Source organism: Salminus brasiliensis, chromosome 5 (assembly GCF_030463535.1).
Source record: "Salminus brasiliensis chromosome 5, fSalBra1.hap2, whole genome shotgun sequence".
In the NCBI taxonomy this organism is placed as follows: Eukaryota; Metazoa; Chordata; class Actinopteri; order Characiformes; family Bryconidae; genus Salminus; species Salminus brasiliensis.
The window spans coordinates 27,928,592-27,954,117 of NC_132882.1; the positions used below are offsets into that span (position 1 = coordinate 27,928,592).

At 42.2% G+C, this 25,526-nt stretch overlaps 1 protein-coding gene across 6 annotated transcripts in view; it reads right to left on the reverse strand.

Moving 5' to 3' along the window:
* adgrb1a (adhesion G protein-coupled receptor B1a) overlaps positions 1-25,526 on the reverse strand; it is a 138,260-nt gene that overhangs the window by 30,534 nt on the left and 82,200 nt on the right. For all 6 annotated transcript variants that reach the window (XM_072680061.1, XM_072680058.1, XM_072680060.1 and 3 more), the window contains exons 14-18: positions 21,212-21,287; positions 20,331-20,433; positions 17,375-17,418; positions 9,746-9,872; positions 412-521 (exon numbers count right to left, since the gene is read on the reverse strand). In XM_072680061.1, coding sequence (XP_072536162.1) covers positions 412-521; positions 9,746-9,872; positions 17,375-17,418; positions 20,331-20,433; positions 21,212-21,287 — 460 coding nt within the window. The remainder of the gene's footprint in view (positions 1-411; positions 522-9,745; positions 9,873-17,374; positions 17,419-20,330; positions 20,434-21,211; positions 21,288-25,526) is intronic.

Sequence of the window (25,526 nt, forward strand, 5' to 3'; positions counted from 1 at the left end):
TCTTCATCATATCTTATGCCATATGTTAACATAAGAAATATTGTAAGTCTATTTTATTTTTCTGTATTACCCAAATAAACATGCACATTTGAAACAAGAATCGAAAGAATCGAGAAAGAAAGTCGATTACTTTTCCTGTAAAGTTACTTTATCCTGTAAAGACAGCAGGTTTTGTTCTGATAGTGACTTAACTTTTTTGTGGTTTAGGGCAGTAAATAAAATGGCTATATCTGTGATGTAGACCACTGGTTCCTCTCACCACGAGTCCAAGTTTCTCTACAATAAACCATCTCACACCAACCTGCTTTAAATGACTCTACTTTCCGTTTTAATGAAGAAGTACTGCAATTCTGAATAACCGGTGAAATTTGGGATGGGCTGGTGCAACCAGTTGCAGAAGCTAATGCTTACCTCCACACGGACACATAGATGATGATAAGGAGCAGCAGGGTGAGGGAGGAGACCCCACAGCCCACGATCAGCGTCACGGACGGCAGGAGCGTCTTGGACGGGTCCATGCTCTGTCGGTAAGAAGGGAGGAGAGCTGGGTTAGTGCTAGTGGAGCATTTCGGCGCTTCAGCAGAGCAAAGCCGCTCGTCATCTGGACCTCAGGCAGCTGGAGGGAGCTGATTGCCGTCCACGTGGCTCCGGTTGAAGAGCAAGGTGAAATCAAGGTGACTCTGTGAGGAGCTGCTTGCTAAAGGCTTAGAGGGCCTGAGGCTAGAGAAGAGAGAAGCCCAAGAGCAATCCTAAACCACCATCTGCTGTTGCAAAATCTGCGTAACACAGCTAGGCAGAGTAAAATCAAGCTTATACGCAGCACACTGCACAGTCACAGACCGCCACCATAACCCTTCTGCAATCCACCACGCCATTTCCATGCTAGTGCAGCCAAAGATTTTGTTGCCATGGTGATGTGGTTGAGAAACAGCGGCCACTGCAGTGGTGGATGCAGCATTAACCCGAACAAAGGTGGGCGCTGCTTGTGTGAGCTGACAGCTGCACTACATGCTGAGTGTGTATGGCCATGAGCACATGTGTACTAGGGCTGCACAAGACACTGACTGTTCATCGTTGTTGGCAATGCTGGCTTTTTTGCAATACTGATTTTACAGACGAATATAATATGAAAATGATGATTTTTGTCGTCTGAGGATCATGACCAGTCGTAGGACTAGATGAGAAACCCATGTCGTTAACCCATGTCAAAGAAACATGATGTATTGGCATTCATCCCTGGTCAAAATTGATTTTATTTTTTATTATTTGGTTTATTATTTTTGTGTTGCACAATTTTAGAGTTAAGAAAAAAACGTCCAAACGTTTGGGCACGCCAAGAGATTTGAGCTCTCACATAAACTTTTGCCAAGGCCTCAGTTCCATTCTTGCCTTTTTCTGGCTCTCATTCTCACTCTCGCTCTAATTACTCTATGAACTCCATTTCCCTGGATGCACCTTCAGCTCTCACTACCCTGCCGACCAATCACCATTCAGTATCCAGATCATCACTACCAGAATACTGATTACTGTAGGGTTTGGAATCTGCCATACTGTCTTAAAAAAAGGCGTATGAGGTGTAAGGAGAAGGAGGGGCGGGTTAAATGGTAAGTCTGACAACAACTGCAGAGGTTAAACTGCTCTGAATCAGGAGCACAAAGCTGGTCAACATTAGCTTAGACAGTAGTGACTCAGATCGAGCGACTGGTGTTGCAAGGACAAGGAAATGTAAAGGTTTTAGATCTGTATCCCACTCAATAGACAGCCTTTGCTTAGCTAGCTGGGCTACAGATACACAGAGTATCAGACAGCCCAGAGTTGCTGCTATTGACTAACTGCTGAGCTACAGATACAAGCTTGCGTCTGAGAGAACAAACTTGCGGGGCTGGTGTTGGAAGTTACAGAAATGGGAAATGAGACCGGTTCTGCCGTGTTGGAACTCGTAGCCGACTATCTAAGCTTAGATAAGTTAACTAGCAGGCTAAACATTCATACCTGTCTATCTGTATAATAAAACCTGTTTGTAATTCTGTCTCTTTTTGCAAAGTATTGCCTCTGGTTTCACAGACATTACCAAGTGCTCATTTACCGTGTTATGACCCCCGATTGTTTTTGGACTTCCTCTTCTTTTGCCAATGCCCACGCGTCATGTTATGACTGTCCTGGCTTTGACCCTGAACATTACTGACTCCTTTTTTTGGAAGGTGCCTTTTTAAAATAAACTTTCTGGTGCCTTTTACATCCTCAAGCACTTCCGTTCCTTACATGACCTTCCACTCACACCTTAATTAGCTTGTTTGGGCTATGACTTTTGCAGTTTTGGTTAGGAAAGGCCAAGTTATGCAAATTCCAAAGCTGTATGAATACTCTGACTTGTCCCAACAATCATGCACCATGCCGAATGCCAAGCATGGGCTAGAGGGGTATAAAGCCTCCCCAGCAATGGAGCAGTGCTGTGAATGAGCAGTGGAATGACTGTACTCCATCCATTATATTTGGGATAAGCTGGGGTGTTGGGGATGAGCTGGGGTGGTGATCATCCAGCATTCCAACTTCACCAACACTTTTGTTGCTGAATGTAATCAAATCCTTCCAAAATCTAGTAGCAAGCCTTCCCTGGAGAGCAGAGAGGCAGGTTCACACTACAGGACTTCAGCCCCGATTTTTGACAAATGCTTTAGGCTGGAGGCAAATCAGCTTTTGCTCCGCAATGGCTCGGTCTTGTGAACTGCTGAAAGAACCAATCCAAGAGATCACCAAAATGTGTCAAATGCAGTAAATGATTCAAATGCAAATCTAAACATTCTGTAGAACAATAAATACACCCAATATTGTCAGAAATATCAGTCAAATCAAAAATCTGTCTAACACTGCTATATTATCATGATGCAACTTTGATATCGCATGTGTCTCCCCTCTTTGAGCCAGAAGGCGAACACACTTTGTACACTGGCGAACAGACCAAGAAGTTCAGAAAGCAACGGCATGTAAGCATGTCCTAAAGAAGTGAACTGCGGGAAAGGTTACGCAGTGAATCATAAACGCCCCTGGTGCTGCCCTGTGTGCTGTCAGACAAGACTGCACTCAGAGGCGTGGCAGAAAGGTACTGTAGCAATGACAGGACAGCCTGACTCAAGGGTTCTGCCCCCTCCCATCCCCCCAAACAGATAATTGGCTGAGTTTATAGCCTGTCTTGTCTCCAGGTCCGATGGCCATGCAGAACCAAGTTAATTAAATCCCTCTGATTAATCAGTGCTGCAGTGTGCTCTCCTCTCTACACTGAAAAATATGGACACAGAAATGCATACAGCACACATACGTGCACAGTGGAAGTGGAACAACATGAAAGAAATGCTCCGAGAGGTTTTAGGAGAATCTGAACAAGGATATTATGGCCCTGAGTGTTTATGAGACCTTTTGAGATGATTTTTCTCAATATTTTTGAATACTGAAGTGACCTCAGAGTATAACATTCATTTTGCCATCCTGTCCTATGTTCCTTTAAATATCCAAAGCCTTAGAGTCTACAGAATGTCCTTTCAGGGCTATTTGGTTCCTTAAAACCCACAAATCCCTGCCCAAATCTACAAAAGCTTTGACAACTGGAAGAAGAAAATGTGTAATGGTTAAAAGTGCATTTACTTGATTTTGCTAGTGGGTTCCACACCCATGACCTGCATAACTGTAGCACTTAAGTTGAGGCAGGGCGGAGATCCGAAAGATCTTTATAAGAATGAATTTAAGAGATGCAGCTTAAATAAATAACACAGATTATCTGATTACAGTGGTATCTGTCAAGGGGTGTGGGATATATCCGGCAGCAAGTGAACAGTCACTTCTTGAAGTTGGTGGGCAACCTTGCAAATCTGAGCCACTATGACAAAAGCCAAATTGTGATGGCTAGGGCACCTTCAGAGATCTTGTGGTATCCATGCCTTAACAGGTCCCTGGTAGTCTGGCAGGTGGTTTAAAATGTTATGGATGATCAGTGCATAGTCATGTACCAAAATCCACATCGGAGTCAGTTCCTCCCCATGGCACTTCTAATGTGATGTTGATCAGTGTTGAGGGCATTGCTAGTGATAGGGGAATTCCATATGAACCAGGATTGGGCAATTTGCATTCCAAATTGGGTAGACTGTGGTAGATGGGGTAAAATAAAAAAGAAAAAAAGAAAATAACCAGTTGTCAAATACAATTTGGTAATTTTAAGTGAAACCAGGATGAATACAAACTAGAAACAGAGCATGGACAGACAAACTCTGATCAGAACCAACATTACATGGCCACATAAGGCAACATTACTTTCACGGGGCATGTAAGTCTCATAACAATCACCAGGTGAGGGGCAGAGATTGGAGGTATGAGTATAGCAGTCAGCAGTGGCCTGAGTATAGCACATCCTACCAGTGGCAGAGCACATGGCCTGTGCAGTATATCCAGGAGGTTCTACAACTTTGAAACCCAATGGTCCTACAACTGTGTGTGCCATGGACAAAAGAAAAGGACATATTTTTGGTTGTTTGGCTCCCTAGATAAAAGTTTTGCAGTTCGGTGATTGTCCTGCTTTTGTGAATTTTCAGGTTTAGCAGCTGTGCTAAGACAGGGAATTCGTCAGACTGTGCTGGATCGTGGCCCTCGGTAATCTCCATGAAAGTTCTCAGTTATCTACTGCCTTCATGAGAGAGCTGATTTGTTAGCTGTGGCTTTTCTAGCCCAGGTGAAATTTCCACTTGAAACAGGGACTAGGCATTAAGTAATGTGATCTGCTCAGTCAGCAAATGCAAAGCAAGCTATTTGAAAGCCCAGAACACAAAATGCTGTTCCTGCAGATCAAGTAACAAAGTCCGGGAAGTGTGACTGAATGTATTGGTCACAAGCAGCAAAACCAAATTCCTGTGGCCTGAATAGTTCATTAGAACCAATCTTAGTTTTATAGAAACAAGCATGTTTCACACTAAGCCACAAGAGGTGAAGTGTAATGGTTTGACCAGTCAATGTCATTTGTTAACAGTAGGTTATGATTGCCAATATTTTTTTTTATTATTATTATGGAATTTGATCGATGTGTCTGGTGATTTGTGTGCATTTTACAATGGCTTTAGATATTAGAGGCAGAACTGCGAGTGAAAAAGTGAGTGTTCTTGTTAAAAAGTCATTCACTGAATGAAACTATTCCTAATCAATTCAGGGCAATTCAATGCGGCAGTGTTTTAGAGGATCAATCCCGTTGAACTGGCAGGAATAGTAATCAATAGTTCTGTTTCGGTTAAGGAAAGCTTACATCTCTTCTTGTAATGTAGCCAAGAATATTTCAGGACCTTTCCTTTCTGAGTTTAGATTGATCTTGTGCTGTTCAGCAAATAAGGAATATTCAATAACCTGAATTGAGAGATTAGATGATGATGATGATGATGATGTGAATACTCCAGACAGTGTTTTACTCTCCTGAAGTGGTAGTATGTAGTATTGGCCTAAAATATACAAGACTAGTATATGAACAGAAATGTGAACATGGAAAAATACAAAATACCTTTCTTTCCATTGTATGTGTGCATTACAGGGCTGACTGTACAAAATGTGAGAAGACGGCTGTAGATAGGTTCGGGCAGTATAACAATAATGTTGACAGTATATCAAAATGAGGACTGTGTTTCAGAATTACATGTGTAAAATCTGATACCAAATGTGACCGAATAAGCTCATTCCGATGTGCATTTAAGAGAGCTACACTGAAAACAGGGTGGGGGAAAAACAAGACCACCATAGTTTGCAATTTTAGCGATGTTGGGTTCAACTAAAAGACACAGCTAGTCTACTAACCAGCCTACTAAATGTGCCTTAAGATGTTCAAGAACACTAAAACCATTTACTCGACCTGCTTTCGGGTACGAGGCTTTGTCCTCTTAATGTGTATAATTTGAGCCTCAGTTAGCTGGAACACAGTATGTGCTGTGGTGTTTAGCCTGCTGGCAAACTTATCTACGTCAGATATTTAGCAACGCATGCAAACACAGCAGAACCAGTTCTAAGTTCCCCTTTCTGTTACTCCCAACACCAGTCGCTTGACTTCGCTCTCATAAATAAGAGTTTATTATCACTAATACCATATTGGTAGCTCAGCACTTAGTCAAAAGCTGCTGCACTGGGCTGTCTAACACTTGGTGGATCTGTAGTCGAGCCAGTTAAGCAAAGGCTAGCTTAGTGAGTGGGCTACAGAACCAAAACCATGGGGGAAAAAACGTTCAACCAACAGCAATCGCTGAATTGCTAGTCACCAGCTGCTCGAGCCATTATTGTCAATATGGGCAATTATGGGCTTTCAAAAGCTAATGCACACCTGCTTCTCTCTCCTGATTCTGAGCAGCTTGACAGTTGTACATTTCAGGTTGATGGTTTAAGATTTATTGAATGATTTAAAATTGATTCACTTTCTTAGCCAGCGAGCAAACTGAACCTTGTCTTTGGTAATTTTTCGCTTTTGAAATAAGGCAGGATGAGCTTGTACAGAAGCCACGTGAGCATAATCCCCCTGGTAATACTCCATATCACAGTGGTCTTATTTTGAGATGAAAAAAGATGAGAAAAGTGGAGACCGCCCTATGTGCGACTGATGTATTGAGGTTCAGTTATGACAGTGCTGTGAGAGAACAAATTTTGTGACTTTACAGTTTCTTAAAGCCTTTTAGTATTGGATGTCTTTCAACAAACACAGCAGTCATAGCAGCTAATTGGAGACCTCGGCCCCATGCTGAAGAAACATTCACCATCAGAATAACACTAACAGCAGTAATACATATGTGAGAAGGCTTTACGCAAAATACTGAAACATTCACAAGTGCTGGCAATCCTTGCTCCCGTTTCCTTAGTAGTAGGGGCAGACAATATGGCATATATGGTGATTCACCACTAGCAATAAAACTTAGTCCAACACTAGGCTTAATCCATGGCTGGGAAACTGGAATATATTTGTTCAGGGTTCTGGAAACTACAGCCTATGACTAGGCTTAATCCATGTCTAGGAAACCGGTACTAAACTTTAACATGACTACCACAATTACGTGTATTGCCATAAATATCATCATAATGCTCAGTCCTACCCTATAGATGGTCTCAAGTTTGCTGGTGACTCCCTATATCCCTGCACCTTTTAAAAGTGAAGCTCCATTAAGGCCCATTTTGCTCTTCTTATGTATATACAGTGCATCTCAGCCAGGTCATTTGTGTAGAACTTCACGTGACCACAATGTCCATACTAACATTTGGTTTGACCAAAGATGCAAAGCCTTGGTTGAAATACAACAGCTGAAAGCAATAGAACTGATAATGCCTTGCAGTACAGAGGCAATGGCTCACAGAGCAATGGCTCACATTTTACGCCTGGGTAAAATGGCTGCAGTGAAGTCTGTGTGAGCGAAGCTTTTCCGCTGTCCATGTGTTTACATTCACGTGAGAAGGAAATGTGAGGATAACAGGAGACACATGAAAAAAAGCCAGAGGGAAAGATAAAATGAGATAGACAGAGTGAGAGAAGGCCAAGCGAGGAGACTGTGGCCTGCTTCTCTGGCTCTTTATCATTCTGAAGCTGTAGGAGGCTAGTTGCAGACAGAGGAGCTGTCGGATGGGCCATTCAGAAGGTGGCAAGTGTAGTGTCAGGAATAATTAGCAGTGTAGCGGTGGGGGTCTGGACAGAGAGCCAGAGAGGAGGAGGAGGAGGTGGTGCTGGCTTCTTGGCTGGTGCATGGCACCGCCAATCAAATTGGCCCAATATGCTTCCCACGAGGGACGTGGCGAGCTAACTGCGACACTCCCCCAGCCGGCTGCCATCTGCCCAGGTGTAGGGTACAAGGCTCGCGCAGGCAGGGGCCGGCGAGCGTCTTCCTGGAGCTGGGCAAACATCACATATGGAGCTAAATTATCACACTGCTACTGTACAGGCCAGGGCGAGCGAACGAGCAAGAGAGTCTAAATGCAAATCTGAGATATCCACAATACGGCCCCTCTGAGAGACCCAAACCAGCCAGCTCTGGCCTGCACAGATTTGAAAAGCCTCCTTGCCTCAGTGTGTGCAGCCAGTCGGACTCTAAATCTAAACCACATCCCAAGCCCAGCTTGTCCTCACATGCCGAGCAATCTGTGCCGGGGACGGTGCTAGGAACATCAAACACTACCGGTTTCCGAAGCACAAGCTGGTGCCCAGATTCTGCACTCTGGACTAGAGCTCTGCTGAGTTTAGCCTAAAGATTTTCAGCGATTTATGCAGGAAGACAGACTGAGGCCAAGCACCCCCCCCTCCAACACACACACACACATACTTTGCAGTGGGCTCCTGCTACAAAACACTTATTGAACTCCGACAAAAGACATTTTTGGGCGAACGTGAATTGGACATTTGACAGAGCAAAGCAAAAACGTCCTGACTTCACCAATTGCAGGGGGTGCTGGCCCTTATTGTAAGTCTTTGCAGGGGTGGGGTGGGTGGTTATTGGGCTTTCCTCCTTCGCTGAGGCTCTGCTGAGGATCTGGGCCAAGCAGCACAAAGGCAACGTTATGGTGCCTTCTATAGCTTTAAGAGCCTCCGCTGCCCAGTGCTGTTTCCAGGGCAACTAGTGAACAAACTGCTTCAGTGGCAGTTTCCAGTCTAATAATATCTAATCGTATTGAATGGGCGGAAAAAAAAGCCACATAAAGACACAGGCCCATCTCCTCATCCTCCTCATCAAATTTCTTACCATATTTTTGACTCAACGATTTAAGGGTATGCTTTTACAGTAAATGTACTGTATATGTACATCTGAGGCCTCTTAGAACTGGGGTGACATCAGACGGATTTAGCACGGATTTCATAGCAAGCATTAGTCAGACATATGTCGTTCCCTCATGACAGAGCAGCAAAACAAGCCATAGAATCTGGTCACATTCTAGAGCTACTTGTTAGTTGAATTGCAGGAGTGGCTTACAGTTGCACATCCATCACAGGTGTGGGCCACACATGTATTTTCCATATCATGCAGATGTGGTCTACAGTCGCAATTAAAGCCATTTAAATACACCTGCATCCCCATAGCATGTAATGCAATGCAGGTGTGGCACAATACAAGTGCACATCTGTATCATGTACTGCAGGTGTGGCATGCAACTGCACATCCATACCATGTAATGTAATGCAGGTGTGGGCCACACTTGCACATCCACACCATGCATGTGGCTGAAAAGATATAAGGTGGGCAAAGATGGTCACCCCCACCCCTCCCCCCTTATTCTGCTCAGTACTTAATGTATGCTAATCCAATGCATGTGAACGGGTGCATGCCTTGATCGTGCAGCAGTCTGTGCGTTAAACAGCAGCCATTCGCTCAGGCCGACGCTGCCCAAAAGCGCGTGCACACTTTCTGCAGTGTGTATGTTGCAGAAAATATGCCAAAACGCGTTTCCATCAAAGCGGAGTGCTGCTCTTTATGAGCCTGGCATGTCGCGAGGGGGGGAGAGCAGATGGGGAGGGAGGGAGGGAGGGGGTTGAAGAGAGAGAAGGGGGGGGGGGGGATCTGTTGATACGAAATGACAACGACGCCTATATTACACAGACACACACACACACACACACACGCATTAAAAAGAGAGCCAAACGACACAGACGTTCAAATTACATCCAGAAAAACGCGTCGTATTTTGTAACCCCCCCTCCGGGCCCCCCTCTCCTCTCCCCCAACAGCGCGTGAAAGCGGGCGCGAGACGAGCGTGCACTTACCGCGTCGAGGCTGAGGCGCGCTAAAATGGCGAAGGTGGACAGTCTGTCACACACACATCTGGTCCTGGACGAGTCGATGGGCACGGCTCTGCAGGCGCGGCCAGACCACGAGCCCAGCAGAGACGAGCTGCAGCCGCGAGAGAGAGAGAGAAAGAGAGAGAGAGAGAGAGAGAGGAAGAGAGAGAGAGAGGGGGAGAGGGGGAAAAACGATGCGGTGAATCACATGCACTGAAAACACATGCAAGATCAGATCCCCCTGTGCTGCTGCTGCTGCCGCTGCTGCTGCTGATGGTGGTGGTCTCTATGTGCGCGCGTGTGTGTTTTCCCCCCTTCCCTTTTCCTAACCTGCTCCACGCGCTCCGCACGGTTTGCTAGCCGGAGCTCAGCACAGCGGAGTGAACACGGGAGAGACGCAGGGAGGAGGAGATGCGGAGCGCGCTTCTGCTTGCTGAATGCCCAGGTTAGCTACAGGAGAGTGTAAAAGCGAGCAAAAGAGTCAGGAAACGAAAGAAAGAACGAGCGTAGGGCTTAAAATACGACTGTTAGCCTGTTGCTGATGCTGCTAAGGCTGCTACTGGTAACACTGTTGCGTCTACTAATTAGCCAGTGTTGGTCAAAGCCGGCACTTATAACTTATATATAACATAACTGTTTTTCCCTTTATTTTATTTAAAAAATAATGTATATTTCTACTTCAGTCAAAGTTCAAAACGATTTAACAAAAAATACTTAAAAATGTATTTCCAGCGATTTTTTTTTATTTTATTATTTATAAAAATTTTATGCATAGGCCTAACTTAACTTAATTTCTTAATTTCCAAAAAAAAAGAGTAAAGAATTTGAAACTCTTTTAAACTGAAACAAGCCAATAATAATCCACCTTTCACTTAACCACGCCCCAAATTATAGATTTTTTTTGGCTGATCTGTCTTAATGTACAGTGGAATTTTATGTATTTCCCACAGTAAAGACACAAGATTTTTTAATATCTCACTATACGTGTACTTTTGAAAATTCCAATTTTTTTATTTAGTCTTTTTTTCCCAACAATTTGATTCTTACATCAATAATATAACAATTAAATTGTAACCAGGTGTCTGAAGTGTATTATGTCTTTCAAAGCTTCTTCACGGATAATACTGTGAAAAGACTGGTGGCCTATTACTGAAGCTGCTATGGCTACTACTGTTAACACTGGTAAGTCCACTAATTAGCTAGCGTTTAAGAGAGTCCTCAAATCCTGTACTTGAGCAAAAGTATAGATAACATTTTTTTACTTTGGTATTTATATTGTATTTCTACTTCCAGCGATTGATCAAAGTCTCTGCACAGGCCTAACTCATGTTGGGATGTACTTGAGAATGGGATTGCATACTTGCATAATTTGACAGATAAGAGGTAAACAAAGTTGTTCAGAGTTAAGTACTGTGGTGTGAAATTATTATTCCTTATCTTTCGTCTAAGCTCTTGTACTTGGTACTTGGGGGTGGGGGTTAGTGAACGGTGCACTATGATTGGCTTGGGTTCAGTTAAAAAAAAAAAACAACAAAAAACATTCTTTTGGAGATTACAAAAAATCCAATTTTCCAAGAGCCAATTTAACAATTCAACACGTAAAGAGTAACAACGCATTCTGTGGAATAGATGCTTGAAAAATGTACTTAAGTACAGTAAGGATATACATGCTCCATTATAATTCGTCAACGTAAAATGCACTAGAAAAAAAATGGTTCATGACTTAAATGCAACAGGTTTATGAAATGAAAATGAAAATGTTACAACACACTAGTTTTTATTTACATTGATATTTTAACAAGGGAAATTATCATAGATCTAGTAATTTTGGGATAATTTAACTTATTTGTGATAGTTTGCTCAGTTTACCTCATTGTATTGGAAGACAGCTATCTGCCAGTGTATCCTTTTTGGCAGTGTAACTTACTTGCTTTGTCAAGAACTGTGTTGATGTAACACATTTGATTAATACGCAACCACTTGACACATTTGAGTCGTGTAAATTCAAAGCAGCATTTGTTTTTCAGCGTAGTTATGCCACTGTTCTAAAAATACTGTTCTTTTATCAAATCTTCAGCTCTGAAAAGTTCAGAATAGCCCAAAAATGTACTTTACAAAATAAATAAATAAATAAATGTGCATTCTAAATCACATCTTCTTTTAATCTCATTTTCTCCCTCTAGACATGGTCCTGTTTAAAATCAGCCTGAAGCCTGAAGCACTTTTCTCCTGTTCCTCAGAAACAACACTAAGCTTTTCTTAATTTATTCCAAATACTGTTTCACACATGACTGGACAATTTAGTGTCTTATAGCGGAATATTATTTTCATAAGTCAGGTGTAGGATCTCATCATTTTCTTATTGTAAGACCTAATCATTTTCTTTTATCGCTCTTCTCTCTGTCTCAGAAATCATTCATCAGTCCATCAGTGCGGAAAGGGACGTGCTTTTTTCATTTGTCTCCAGAGCGTCTTAAAATGATGAATGCTAAACGTTAAGCTCCGCCTCTCTTCCTTGCCTCTGCGTTCCTTACTGTTGTTCATTTAGCATCTGAATGAGTCGTTTAATTAACAGGACCACTATGAGAAAAATCCTTAGATTAAGCACAATAAGCGAGTTCCAGATGGACAGATAGTGTCCATCTGTATTATACCACAGTGTTTGTGCCAACTGAAATCAGCCCTCAACTTGGTGCGCCAAGTAAACTTATCTGGCCCTAGGCTTCAGCGACAGATTGAAGATAACAGCTCCGCTAGTTCTTACCCGAATCATAAACAGCTATAATGGCATGTGTGGCAGTGGGTTCACCTCCAATTAGCTGGGATTTAAAGCCAGAAACGCTACTGTGTTCTGTCTACACACACTTGAAATGGATCGTCTTGGTGGGAGACATGCTTAAGAGTCAGGGCCTGAGTGAGATAACGTGATCTATAAAGGCCTTACTATTAATAGTGTGGATATTTATTTTTATGTAAACATACTATCCTCCTTTTTACACCATAGTGTAGCAGCCTGGTAGAAATCCAACAGCCTGTATGGCCTGCGGGGACACCGACACCTCACAGCTCCAAAAGGGGTCACCCACAGTGCAGTGGGGCACTGCAAAACCTGAGCCTGGGTTACCAACAGTGCAGTGGGGCTGAGAGTGCCCCGGGGCCAAAGGAGTGACATGGAAGGCCATACATGTAGCTCCTGGGGAAAGCTCAATGTTAACAGCATCCTTCCTGAAATCCAATATATTATCACCCCCTGTAGAGCGTGTGGATGATACGATTAGGCCTCTCTGTCGACCACACGCATTTACAGGCGGCACCACTGTGTAATTGGATCATTGGGCATACGGTCCAGTGGTGTGTGTGTGTGAGAAAGAGAGAGAGAGGAAGCGCAAAAGAGAGAAAGAAACATCAATAGTGGAACACAAGCCAAGTCCACATGGATGAGAATAAAGCTAGCCACTGATAAGAGAGCCAAGCATGCAAACAAAGTAGACATTTAAAAGTTCAATATATAGGGCAAACACGGAGCAGCCAATGGGTGGGCATTAAGGGGTTGAGGGTCGAGTCTGCCCTAGAAGACACTGTGTCCCTGCAACCCTTGTCTTTCCATATGGGGCTCACAAGCACTATTCAGCTTAGCAGACTAAATAGTATCAGTGTAGTAATAATAGGCATGAAATAAACATGCTTCAAAAATGCCATTTTTAAAAAGGACTAATAAGCATGTAAATATGATTGGACAAATGTTTGTAGCATAATTTATACTCGTGTGTGCTGGGGGGTGGGGGGGGAGGCATGGAAATTCAGAGTGGATTTGGGGGATCTCTGGATGGTTGGCTGATAAAGCACAAAAATAACACTTCTGACAATGACTTTTTGTCCTATGCCATATGCTACACCAATGATATGGCACTGTCACTGTAAGCTAAAACAGATTGACTGACTGGGGACATCAAGCTAATCGCTACTTTTCATGTTTGTCAACATTATGTGATAAGCTGACACCGCTAAGAAGTGTCCAGAAAATCTGCCTAAACAGATTTGTGGTTTTGTGGTCAGCCAAGCCAAGTTTTTGTCCTGCATTCAAGAGCTAACATGTAATGATAGTACTAATCTCAACCATACTAGCAGCGGAGGTAGAAACACTGGGGCCACTTTGGCTGTATTCACACAGCAGTTAAAGTTATGATTGAAGTCATGATTACAACTGAGCTTTGCCTTGTGTTGGATAAGTAACGGATTTCACAAATCACATATGACAGCGGTTAAATCAGAATGAAAAAAGGTCACATTCACTGTCAAGCAAGAGAGGTACACACACTGGCACTCAATGACTCTGAGTCCTGTTCAATTCCTCTGCAAGTCACAGCAACGCCATGCATGATTTTTCAATTTTCAATTGGAGTTGGCTGGCTCTGAACAGCTTTTTCAGATCACATCATGCTTGCAAGAAACTCCCTTCCCTAGGAAGAGGAAAAGCTGATCAACGACTTGGGAAATTCCCAGAATGATATGTCACTAGTCACAGATCTTGTACTTAAGCGTGGAGTCTTAGCAGGGGCTTATAGTGTATAGAATGTTCATTGGCGGTCTCACTAAAGCAAAGCACTTTTACTGTATGTAACACAGAAGACACGGCAATACCACATTTGTCTAAACAGCCAGATCAGAATTTGTGAATTCATAAATCTTTATAATAATGTAAACAAAGCAACACAGTGCTGTTTAGTGAGAGAGATCAAACTAATTGCTTTTCAAAATAAGACTCAGAATATTAAAAATGGATATTACACGGTTCTGTAAACTTTGTTTGACACAGTCATTTTAGCGTCTACTGCTTGTCCTCCAAGTTTAAAGTAGCAGTTTGTACAGCTCATTTTGAAGTCATGTGGAATGAGTCAATGTGCAAAGAAAGATGGAGAGGACAGCTGTGTGAGCTGGATGAACATGCCAGATGGATTATTGTTCTTTTGCACTTGAGAGTCAGTTCTGGAGTGGGATCTGTTCAGACTAATGTCAGATATAGATTCAGACTTTGCGCAACACATTGGATTTGGCCTACTTTCACCTACACTCCGAATGTAGCCTTTGTTTCTGACAAGCAGATTGCAGAGAAATCTGCTGAGAAATGTAAGGAAGATGGCTGGGGGTTATGGAGGGTGGAGGGGATTGTGAACCGCAATCTACATTTTTTGGGGGTGTTTACAGCTCAGGAACATTAGGAGGACTTTCATTGTGGCTCCTAAAATATAAAGAGCACTTTTCAAGCTGAATTCCATTCTGAAAGTGTTCCCACTCACTTAGTGCAGCCAACACTAAGGACAGCATTGTGGTGGTTCTGTTTAGAAAAAAATGACGTGCTGATACACTTCACTGTGCCCGTCATAGGCATCACAGAGTCTCTGGAAGTAGACGAGATGTTGGGTTCATTTGCGCATGGATGAGAGGAGTGGGTACTGTATGCGTGAGTGGTGAAATGGCTGCCTTGGTGGTAGACACTCATATTGATTGTGCAGATTGAAGTGTGAGGCACCACAAGGACCAGACTCCTTCAAGCTGTTATCAACAAAACACGCAGTGACAAGGACGCCTCTTCACATTCCAATTTCTTTCCCAAATATTAACTCATTAATCATAGCAGCTGTCCAAGATGGATTTTAATTTTGCACCAAACACACACACACCCTCCCTCATTTCTCCTCTGCTCAGTGTAAACCCAGATTACATTTTAGTGTTTTCTCTCTGTCTCTCTCTCTCTCAGCTTTTCATAGTCCTCCCTGACTCTTTCTCTTTCTCGGGCCTTCCTCTCTACACTTACTTGATTACTTGCTTCTTCTCACCCTTCACTGTTTCTTACTACGCTCTTATTCAGGCTTTTTTCTGCTTTATTTTGCTACTCTTTTTTCATTAAGAACAAGGTAGAAAGCATTTTACCTTTGCGTTCGATAGAAAAAAGTGTCCATCTAAATGCAAATGTTCCACCCACTGCATTGCTCTCCCTCTCTCTCTGTCTCTCTTTCTCTCTCGATCAAAAGACAAAGGGTCCATAAGCAGATGGATGTGTTGGGGAGGAAGGGAAAACGTGACTGAGACAGGGCTCTGCAGGCTGCAAAATTACATCAAATGATCCTACCATTTGTCTGTCTGCCTGATTTTCTGCATCTGTCCTTCTCCCCTACTCTCACTCGGCCACTTCCTCTAGCTTTGTCTCTCTCTCTCCATCTCTTTCTGATGCCGTCTCTTGCCCATATCAGATGGACGGAAGATGCTCGTCATTCCAGCTACTTGTATGTGCGGTGGAGGAAGGCATTGAGTGTGGTGTGTAATGTCCTCAGACTGATGGATCGCCAGCGAATAAAGGTCTAAATCTCTGAATCACAGTGATTAGGCTTGAGTATGATGCTTAATGAAATTATTTAATGTTTCCTGTAAATTGTTAGATTTGATCTCATGATTTGACTCAGTTATTTTTTATATTCAGTTATTTTGATTAAATGATGAATTTCTTTTTTTTTTTACAAATACACTGAATACACACTATTTACATAGTGGTAGCATATATGTGTGTGTGTGTGTGTGTGTGTGTGTGTATATATATATATGTTATGTTATGTTATATATGTTTTCTTTTCACTGTGTCAACTCTAATGATGACCAGACCTATAGAAATGCTCCAAAATGTCGGGAATCTTTATACTGTGGCGAGGAGCCGGCTCGCCTGGACTTGTTATTAGTGACCTGGATGCAGTTGCAGCTATTCTGATGACCGAGATGCATGATATCAGAGATGATATTTTAATAATAAGCTCACCGGACAAGACAATGAGTCACCCGTGTTTGAATGGCGTGACCTAATACCACGATGACCACAAATAACATCTGCGATTAGATTTGGCATGGACTGGACATGTTTCTGGATGTAGACGACATCAATGTTCAGCAACTCTTGCATTGAGATATTGCTCAGTTCAGCGTGTTTTGTGAATGCCTTTCCTGACGTTTTACTCATTCATTTCCTGAAGACTGGGATTTTTGCCACTGCTGGTAGACCCGTATGACTGTACGCTTCCATGCACCTGCAAATTACCAAAGTACCACCTCTTCTCAGTCTATGTATCCTGTCACACACCCCTCAGGTCTTTATAGCCTGACCATCCTCGTGCAACACCATCTGCAGGAGCCTGAAGTTACTGAGACCTTAAACACGCAAGATGACTGTTTTTTTTTGTTTTTTTTTTTCATCAGGGCAGCTTATTTAATCTATTAAAACAAAACTGATGCAGTCAAATCTCCACCTCCAAATTGATGCCTCATGATGCACTGATGCATTTCACACCCCTACAGAGGCAGCGTGGGTGAACTTGAATGTGTAAAGTCATGAAGCTGTCTGTGGTGCTTGGCCCCCTACGCTGCGCCTGTCCTTTACATTTACGCGTCCCTAACATTTCAGCAACGCATCCGCTATGACACGCTGCTAACGTGTTATTGTCCGCTGAGACTGGCTTTCTCAAATCCCTCCCCTGCGTGTCTGCTCTGAGCACTGGTTTCTCACAGCAGGCAAGGTCAGGACTGAGAAAAGGGTGAATGAGCTCAAATCAATAAGGACTAGTTTCTTACCTGTCACTCTCATCCCACGAAATGCAGGTTTGGTTGGTTGTGCCCTGTAAGACAGAGATAATACCATTACAGCCTGTCACTGAAGCACATTAAGAAGCTCAGACTCTTTATTTTTAGACCCTTTTGTTCTCTTGGTACGTGATACCACTGGCCAATACTGTGAGGAACAAGAGTTAGCATCAGTAGCTTTATGAAGAACCAAATTTCAGCTTTACATTACAGATTAAAACTGTGTGAAGTAAACTGTCCATGCAGATTGAGAATGAGGATAGATAATTAGTGCTATTCATAAGTATGGTTGGGTAGTATAACATAAACATGGTATTTAAAATTAATGGTTACTCCTGAGACCATTCACTGGAGTTGAGGCTTTATTCTGTGATTATTTAAGCCTAGCTAGCTGGCTAAGGGTCTAAACACGAACCTGTTACACTCGCCTTTGTGATACTACCAACACCAGTTGTCTCTCACACACATTTTCATCATCAACACGCCGAGCTAGCTAAGCTCTGACTCTGGCCTACAAAGCCAAGAATGGACCAGCCCCCTCCGTACTTGATGGCGATGGTCAAAAACCCATCTGTACCAAGAGCCCTTCCAGCTTCAAATACAGCTCGGCTTGACCCGCTATGCCTTCAGATCCACGGGAGACAAGCATCTAGGCTTTTTCTGTCCTGACACCGAAGTGGTGGAACGAACTTCCCCTGGGTGTCCGAATGGCAAACCCACCTTCTCCAAGAGTACTTGGGCGAAGTGTAGTGCAGAGTATTGTGGTCTCCATACTGACCTTTATATTTAATAGTATCTAAGCTTAGAGGTATCTTTTGGATTCTAGCCGATATAAAGTAGTTATGGATTTTTTTTGAGTAAACGGTGAAGCACTAGTTTAAGTCACTTTGAATAAGAGCGTCTGCAAAATACCTTAAATATAAATGTAAGTCTAAGCAAAGGGTCTAGTTGCTTAATCTGAGTCATTCTTGTCTAAATATTTATAAGTGGGGTTTCTGTCAGCCAGACTTAAACATGCTCTTAGTTTGCCATGCTAACTAAGCTAATCCATTTTTTCTCTCCTGATTCAGAGCAGTTTAACATATCCAATTGTTAGACTGATGGTCTATTAAGATTTACGAAATAGTTTATTTAAATTTTGCATGGTCTTTACTTAGTTGGCAACCCTGTAAGTAAACTGAACTTATTGTTTTTGTTCGATTTTAAAATAACGCAGAATGAGATGGCATGGACACTACATAAAAGTAGAACCATCTACACTACTTTGGCTGCTTATTCTACTCCCTGCCCCCTGGTTAAACTGTATACCGTGATAATAGTTGGAAACAGGATGACTGTATAAAAAAGTGGATACCATGGACCTCAAGCCTGTGAGGCGTCCAGCAAGTGTCTGACTCGAGACACTTAAACAAGAGTTTAAGCCACATATTGATACTGTCATCAAGATCACCATGTCGGAAAAGTTAGCAAAGTTACACCACACTGCTGTAAGATGTTCAGCAGCTGACTCATGCTTTTGTTTTCTTTCCTGTAGTCTACTGTAATGCTCTGTTAACTGGGTTACAAAGGAAAACCAAAGGCAGGCTGCACCTGCTACAAAATGCAGTGCTTACACAACCCACAGGCAAAAATACATATTACACTTGTTTCCTTTAGGATACAGCTTGTGCTTGTTTTTAAAGCAATTAATGGTCTTACACTTTCGTACATTTCAGGCTGTTGGCTAAATTCAGAAAACTTGCTGATAATGGCTTTACCGAGCACAAGCATGCAGCATGACGTTTAAATCAATCACCATGCTGGAGTTCAATGCACTGATGACTGCTTGCCACCAAAGTATTTTCTCTGGTAAAAGCCAATCCAAACTGATTGTTGATTGACGTGGTAATGAACTCATGTATATTATTAGCTAACACTCAAAAACTTGTTTTGGAAATGGAAAGAGAACGATGGAAAGAATGGAAAGATACATTATTAATACATTATCAATCAATTACAATAGTTACATTTATTGGACAGTTAAATGATTTCCATGTCAGATAAAGGTAATTATTATTAATTATAATTATTTACATCTTTTAAATCAGAGCAGCAAAGAATTCTCTTCAGTCTGTATCTGTTTTTAATCTAATTGGCTAAGCTATGTTTAACGCCATCTAAAACTTGCTCAATCCAGACAGATTAGCACTTTTAATATACAGTTTAATGTGGAGGGTGACTGTGTGACTTGCCAGTGTGACAAAACATGTCAAAAACTATAAAATATAAAGAATTAAATCCTTTTTGGCTCTCAAGTTCAAAAGTTACCATTAGGTTCATTCAGGTGGTATTTTTTTGCACAGCAGTGTTGTGTTATGAACCACTAATAGCACATTAAAATGAGGAAAATGTGCAATCACTAAAACATGCTGGCAAACGTGTTACCACATCGATATTTGCTTGTAGCGCAAACCTGACAGTGTTTTCTAGGTGTCTCAGTGTGTCCTGAAAAAATGTGTAAGGTAATACAATGAGGCTTTCATTTTTCACAGGATTTAGAACTAAAATAAGCTTCTTTTTATTATAATTAGTAGTTGTTATTCGTGTTATACTGTTCTTTTTATCACATATTCCCCCTCTTGGCTCAGTATGGTACTGCAAGTGGCCAGGCCATATGAATTTAATTCCCTCCCTTCTGTTTTGGCTCTTTAGACTCTGCCTTTTCAACTCCAATGTTTTATGCACTTTTATTGCATTTGAATGAAATGTTCTATAATAATAATACTGAATACTGTTGTTGTTGCTTTTGTTGCTTCTGCTGCTGCTGGTGGCGTTGTTATAAAAGTCACTGTGCCGGGACTAAATCTTCTCAAGGTGTAGGAACAAGCCTGCTTTGGTTAGCATTATTTTCCTGTTAACAAAACCAGCCGAGCTGCTTAATCTGAATGTAGAAGTCAGTGTGGCTCACGTTGTAAAGGTGCGAGAACTCAATCTCCAGTGGGGCCGAGAGGGAGCTGGGAGTGGGCTTGATTGTCACAGAGATCACCTTGGAGTTCAGCACTGTGCTGTTTCTGTGAGAGCAGGCAAAGAACAAAACACAGTGAGGCAAGAGACGAAGGACAAGATGACCTTGCGCTGCAGACCAAGCCCAGCCATGCATATATGCATCAAATTATCACAGCACTGGATTTCATCTGCAGATTTATATATGGAAACATATGTATCAAACATCTCCACACTCATACCACATTCATATGTCTGCAGGAACACATTAACACACACAGCACTAACACTGTGACTGCGTACTGCTATGTCTGCGAAGTCTGTAACACCCCAAACTCTACCCTTAACCAATACATACATAAAATACATGCATGTAAACAGAAGAGGACCAGCAAACTAGTTTTATTTAGTCCTCACACGTACAGCAATACCAGTCCACACACATACACCTCCCTCTCTGATGCGTCCAAGCACACAATCTGTCAAGATGAGCGTTCCTGTCACCTAGTGTCTCTCTGAGAGCCACCACATTACCACATTCAGAGGGTAAAAAAACCTTTAAAACTGAGAACTGATGGCTAAAAAAAGATCAGTGCTTAAAGGTGGGAGGAGGAAGATAAAGACTGTTCAAAATGCTGCCTACTCATTTCCAGCAAAGGCAGCAACAATCTTAGCCCTGCTGCTTTCTACTGCTTCTGTCATCATCTTCCAAATGTTTTTCCCATCATCAGGCACTACTAACAAAAACAAGCTGAATGAATTAATCTAAAAACACGTAATCTAAAACACGGTGGTTTTTGTGCGCTGTGGTTGTGCATGGATGTGGCTGATGTAACTCATGCTTACCTCTGAAGAGACAGGATGCTTCCCAAGTTACGGTAGAGGACAATGCCGGTTACAAAGGCGGAGGCCTCATCTTCATCTGTTACACAAACACATACACAAGTTCAATTTCACTGTGATTTAAACTAGGGGAAGTGTGTACAGATATTCTTCTGTCGAAGAAAAAACAAGCTTTTCATTTCGCCCCATTTTTGCCCTTAAAACAAACGGAAAGGCAAAAGTGCAGACTCGGCCCTGCTGTCTAACGCTATGTTTAGGACTGCCAGCCCCAAAAGCGATTTTTGGCAAATCTAGATTATATCAATAGATTTATGATAGTCTGGACAGCCAGAACACCCCCCCCACCCCCCCACCCCCCGAGGTAGAGATCTGCGCAGGTGAAGTAGCCAGTTTCTTGTGCATTATTGATCAATTTCTGACGGATTTTCACAGTTTTGGAATCTGACCTTCAGTTTCCAGTATTTTGATCTCTCCCCATTCATAGAAATAGAGGCCTGGTCTTGAGTGACTGGAAATAACTGCTGGGCACCAAGTAACCTTTCTTGTCTATACGGACTTGATGAAAGCCACATCACCAGCGAGGCTACGTAGTTACTGGCGCCTGCATCGTTCCCACAGCAGCCCATGTAGATAGGTTTGTGATGTCCAGATCAATGAGTCTGATCACTTGCAAGTAAAAGTGTGGACAGTCATCTCAGCAGATCTGATCTGAGAAACAAATCCGATTTCCCTGCAGTCTGAACATAGTCTGTTTTTTGAAGGATCACAACTTTAATCTAAATCCGGCTGTGTAGGATAGCCAGGGTGACCTTTTTGGTCCACCGTGTTTACATGTTCACCGTGGTTTGAATATTGAGGCTGTGAAGCTTCAGGTAGGCCTGAAATATAGATACCTAGACCTTGGCAATGTGTATGTGTGAGGTTGGGAGTGAGTTAAATACCTCTAACATAATGCACCTATGTGACATAATATGTGCACATGTACTCTTTATAAAGACTAATATACCGCTTTAATTGCATATATTGCCAAATAATCTTTTATTTTATGTAAAATAAATGTAAAAATGAATAAAAATGCAAATAATTAATAATCATTTCCTTTACTTTATTTTTTTTATTTCAATGCCAGTGTAGAAAACACTAAAAAATACATAAATAAAACAAAGTCAGTGGCCATAAAAAAATCACAATTTCACTACACACTGTTCAGTCCCCCTGGTGTGTCTGACAGGACTAAAAGTGATGTTGAGAAGGCGGGGCTTAAAGAGGCATGTCTAAAGCTGTAAAAATCTGAGGAAGTCGTAAAATCAAAGGGAAGTCCTGTACCTTTTACACAATTTAGAAAAAGAGCACATATGGACACCCTAGGACCGCTCTCCCTCACGCCTCATCATGCAGCACGATGCTAGAAACACAGCTATCTGTTAACTGACATAACAGAACTAGCAAAAAGATGGAAACCTCCTCCCCGGGCTGGGAGCATTATGTGATGGGAAGGCCTAGCATGAGGGGTGGGAACTGGATACAACTCAACTGAGGAGTAAAGTGTTTGAGCAGTGCAGCAAAACGGCAGTAAGAACTCCGGACATGTCAGGGTTAATCCTGCATCTCTTCTCATTCAGAGAGCATGCAGGTCTCTCGCTCTTTCTCTTTTTCCCTCCGGCTCCTAGAGCCCCTGGAGCTGGCCTACTTGACTAATCATCTATAAACGTACACACGCAACACACGTGTACACACACACACTTCCAGCAGTTGCTATGACGGCATATATGGCCATGTTGGATCTGAGATGACAAGGCACACAGATATAAGCGTGCAGAAACACACGCCAGGAGTGTGCGGTAACACTTCACAGCTGGACAAAAAGGAGAGACACACACATACACAAACATATACAAACACACACCCAAATAAGGTCCATCTGCTCTTCCAGCTACACTGATTCAGCTCGAAAAGCTGATTCAAGCCTGGCAGTGCGTTACAGAGGGAGAGACAGAGGGGGAGAGGAAAAGTGAGGAACAAAAGAGATCAAGATAGGGAGGGTGAGACAGAGAAAGCTAGAGAAGTAGAGTAAGAATGGGGGGGGGTGTAGGGGTACAGACAGAGAACAGAGAAAAGAGAAAGAGAGGCCTGCGGTGTAGCCTCTGTGGGCATGGAGAGGCTGAGTTAGTCTCTGGGGACAGTTTTATTTCTGCCTGTCTCCACTTACTGCACCAATCTGCCAAAACAGAACAGCCTCTGGCTCCATGAGGCCAGCAAAAGCCTAGAGGGCCACACGGCACTAAAAAATTGCAAAGTGTGTTCAGCAGGAGACGGAAGAGACACAGGAGTGTGTATCGGGGGCCGTTGTCATATGTGTACACATTAAAAGTTTGTGTGAACCTGATTGAAATGTTTTTCAATCAAAAGTCGCATGCCCTAATAATTCAAATCTGTGATTTAAATGTTTGGGCAGGTGTAAATATAGTAATCGCACTGAGACCCTTGAGAAGACGTGGTCCCAAAAGAAACTCCCATAGCCAGGTGTTAACGTAGTATGTTGCCCAGGTGATAACTACAGCTATGATCTAATACAATCTCTGCCATTAAACTGTTACTCAGTGGTGGCTCAGCGGTTAGAGCGCCGGGATATCGATAACAGGGTTGTGGGTTCGATTCCCGGGCTCGGCAAGCTGCCACTGTTGGGCCCTTGAGCAAGGCTCTTTACCCTCTCTGCTCCCCGGGCGCTGGAGTTGGCTGCCCACCGCTCTGGGGGTGTGTCTGTACTCACTGCCCCTAACACATGTGTGTGTGTGAGTGAGGACACATTTCGCTGTACAGTGTACAGTGACAAATACGTGCACCTTTACCTTTAAATATGCACTAGTCCAGAACATAGGACCATCAGTTTAGGCCATGTCAAAACTCTGCTGTCCATATTATGGGATTCTAGTTGTAGCGCACATGCAGATTTTTTTAAACACAAACATACAAAATGTGATGTGAAGTTACTACTTGGAATACTTTACCCTACACTGTATTTTACACTGTATTTTGCACTGTAATACTCACTTTTTAGTAAAGAGCCCTGAGCCCTGAGCTGTCACCACTGTTTTCCATTTCTAACAGTTGCCTGAATCCTGGTTAGATTATTACTCTATGATGTTTGTAGAACTTCTACAAGTTCTAGGGTGACATCTGTCAGACAAAGCAGCCATCCATTACATTATGTAGATATTTCATGATTAATAGAAGTGCTCCAAAATGACTTACATTACCTAAATAGTAATAATAAAACATGGCTACCTCTGTTCAACCGTTTGGCAGTACTGTATATGTGAGAAAGTAATAAACTCTTTCAAACTAGTATGTCAAATGATTTTTTTCTTCTGTAACCACTGGAGGTCTGAAAGATCCTAAAGTATGTCTAATATAAGCACCGCTCTCAGCATGCCCTCGCTGTCAATCTGCTCCGAGCGTCATGGAAACAGAGCTCCCAATGGGGGTGGAATTTAGGCCTAATTGCTCTTGATTGGCTCCTGTTGACTCCTGATTAGGCAGCAACTGCCCTATTAGCATAGTCGCAGGGGAGGGAACTTCTCTAATGGTCTGTAACGTTGAGCCTGACAAACATTAGACAGAGACCACCGCTATTAAATCTCAGCCCACTGCTCTTTTCAAACAAACAAAGCACAAAGACTCTTTTCTTTTCAATATGCTTCTGTACAGAAACACAGCGTTAGCGTGGTCTAGGGAGTGTGTTTGTATTTGAATACGTACTAATTAAATATTAATAATAATAAGTAATAGAGACGGCTGCAAAAACAGTCCATTTTGAATTTGCCATGGATGTAAGGTCACAAATATGTGCATATATCTGCATACTGTGAGGTTGAATTTTAGAATGAAAGTCATGTATCTTTATTTGTCTTAAAGGCTCAATAATAATAATTAAAAACAGCCAAGAGATAAAAATTGTCATGCTATATGGAAAAAAGTAATTAAATAAATAAATAAAGTAATAAAAATCAGGAAGAAAAGTAATAAAACATGTTAATTATGTCTTTAAATATTGTTGCTGTAACACAAAAACCTCATATATCTAAAATGGCAACTTTACAGAAGAAGGAAAAGACTTTGTAACTTTCAATGGGCGTCAATGTAAGAAGATTTAAGTAATTTAGAACATTTCTATTAGTCCATTCGTCATGTAATTTTGATACAGTGTAAAGAACAACTGCCAGAATTACATTGTATTAAAAAACTGCATAAAATACATAAGTGGAGATACAAGGTTTTGCACAACAGCAATAATATACATGTATGCCCTAAGGAACAA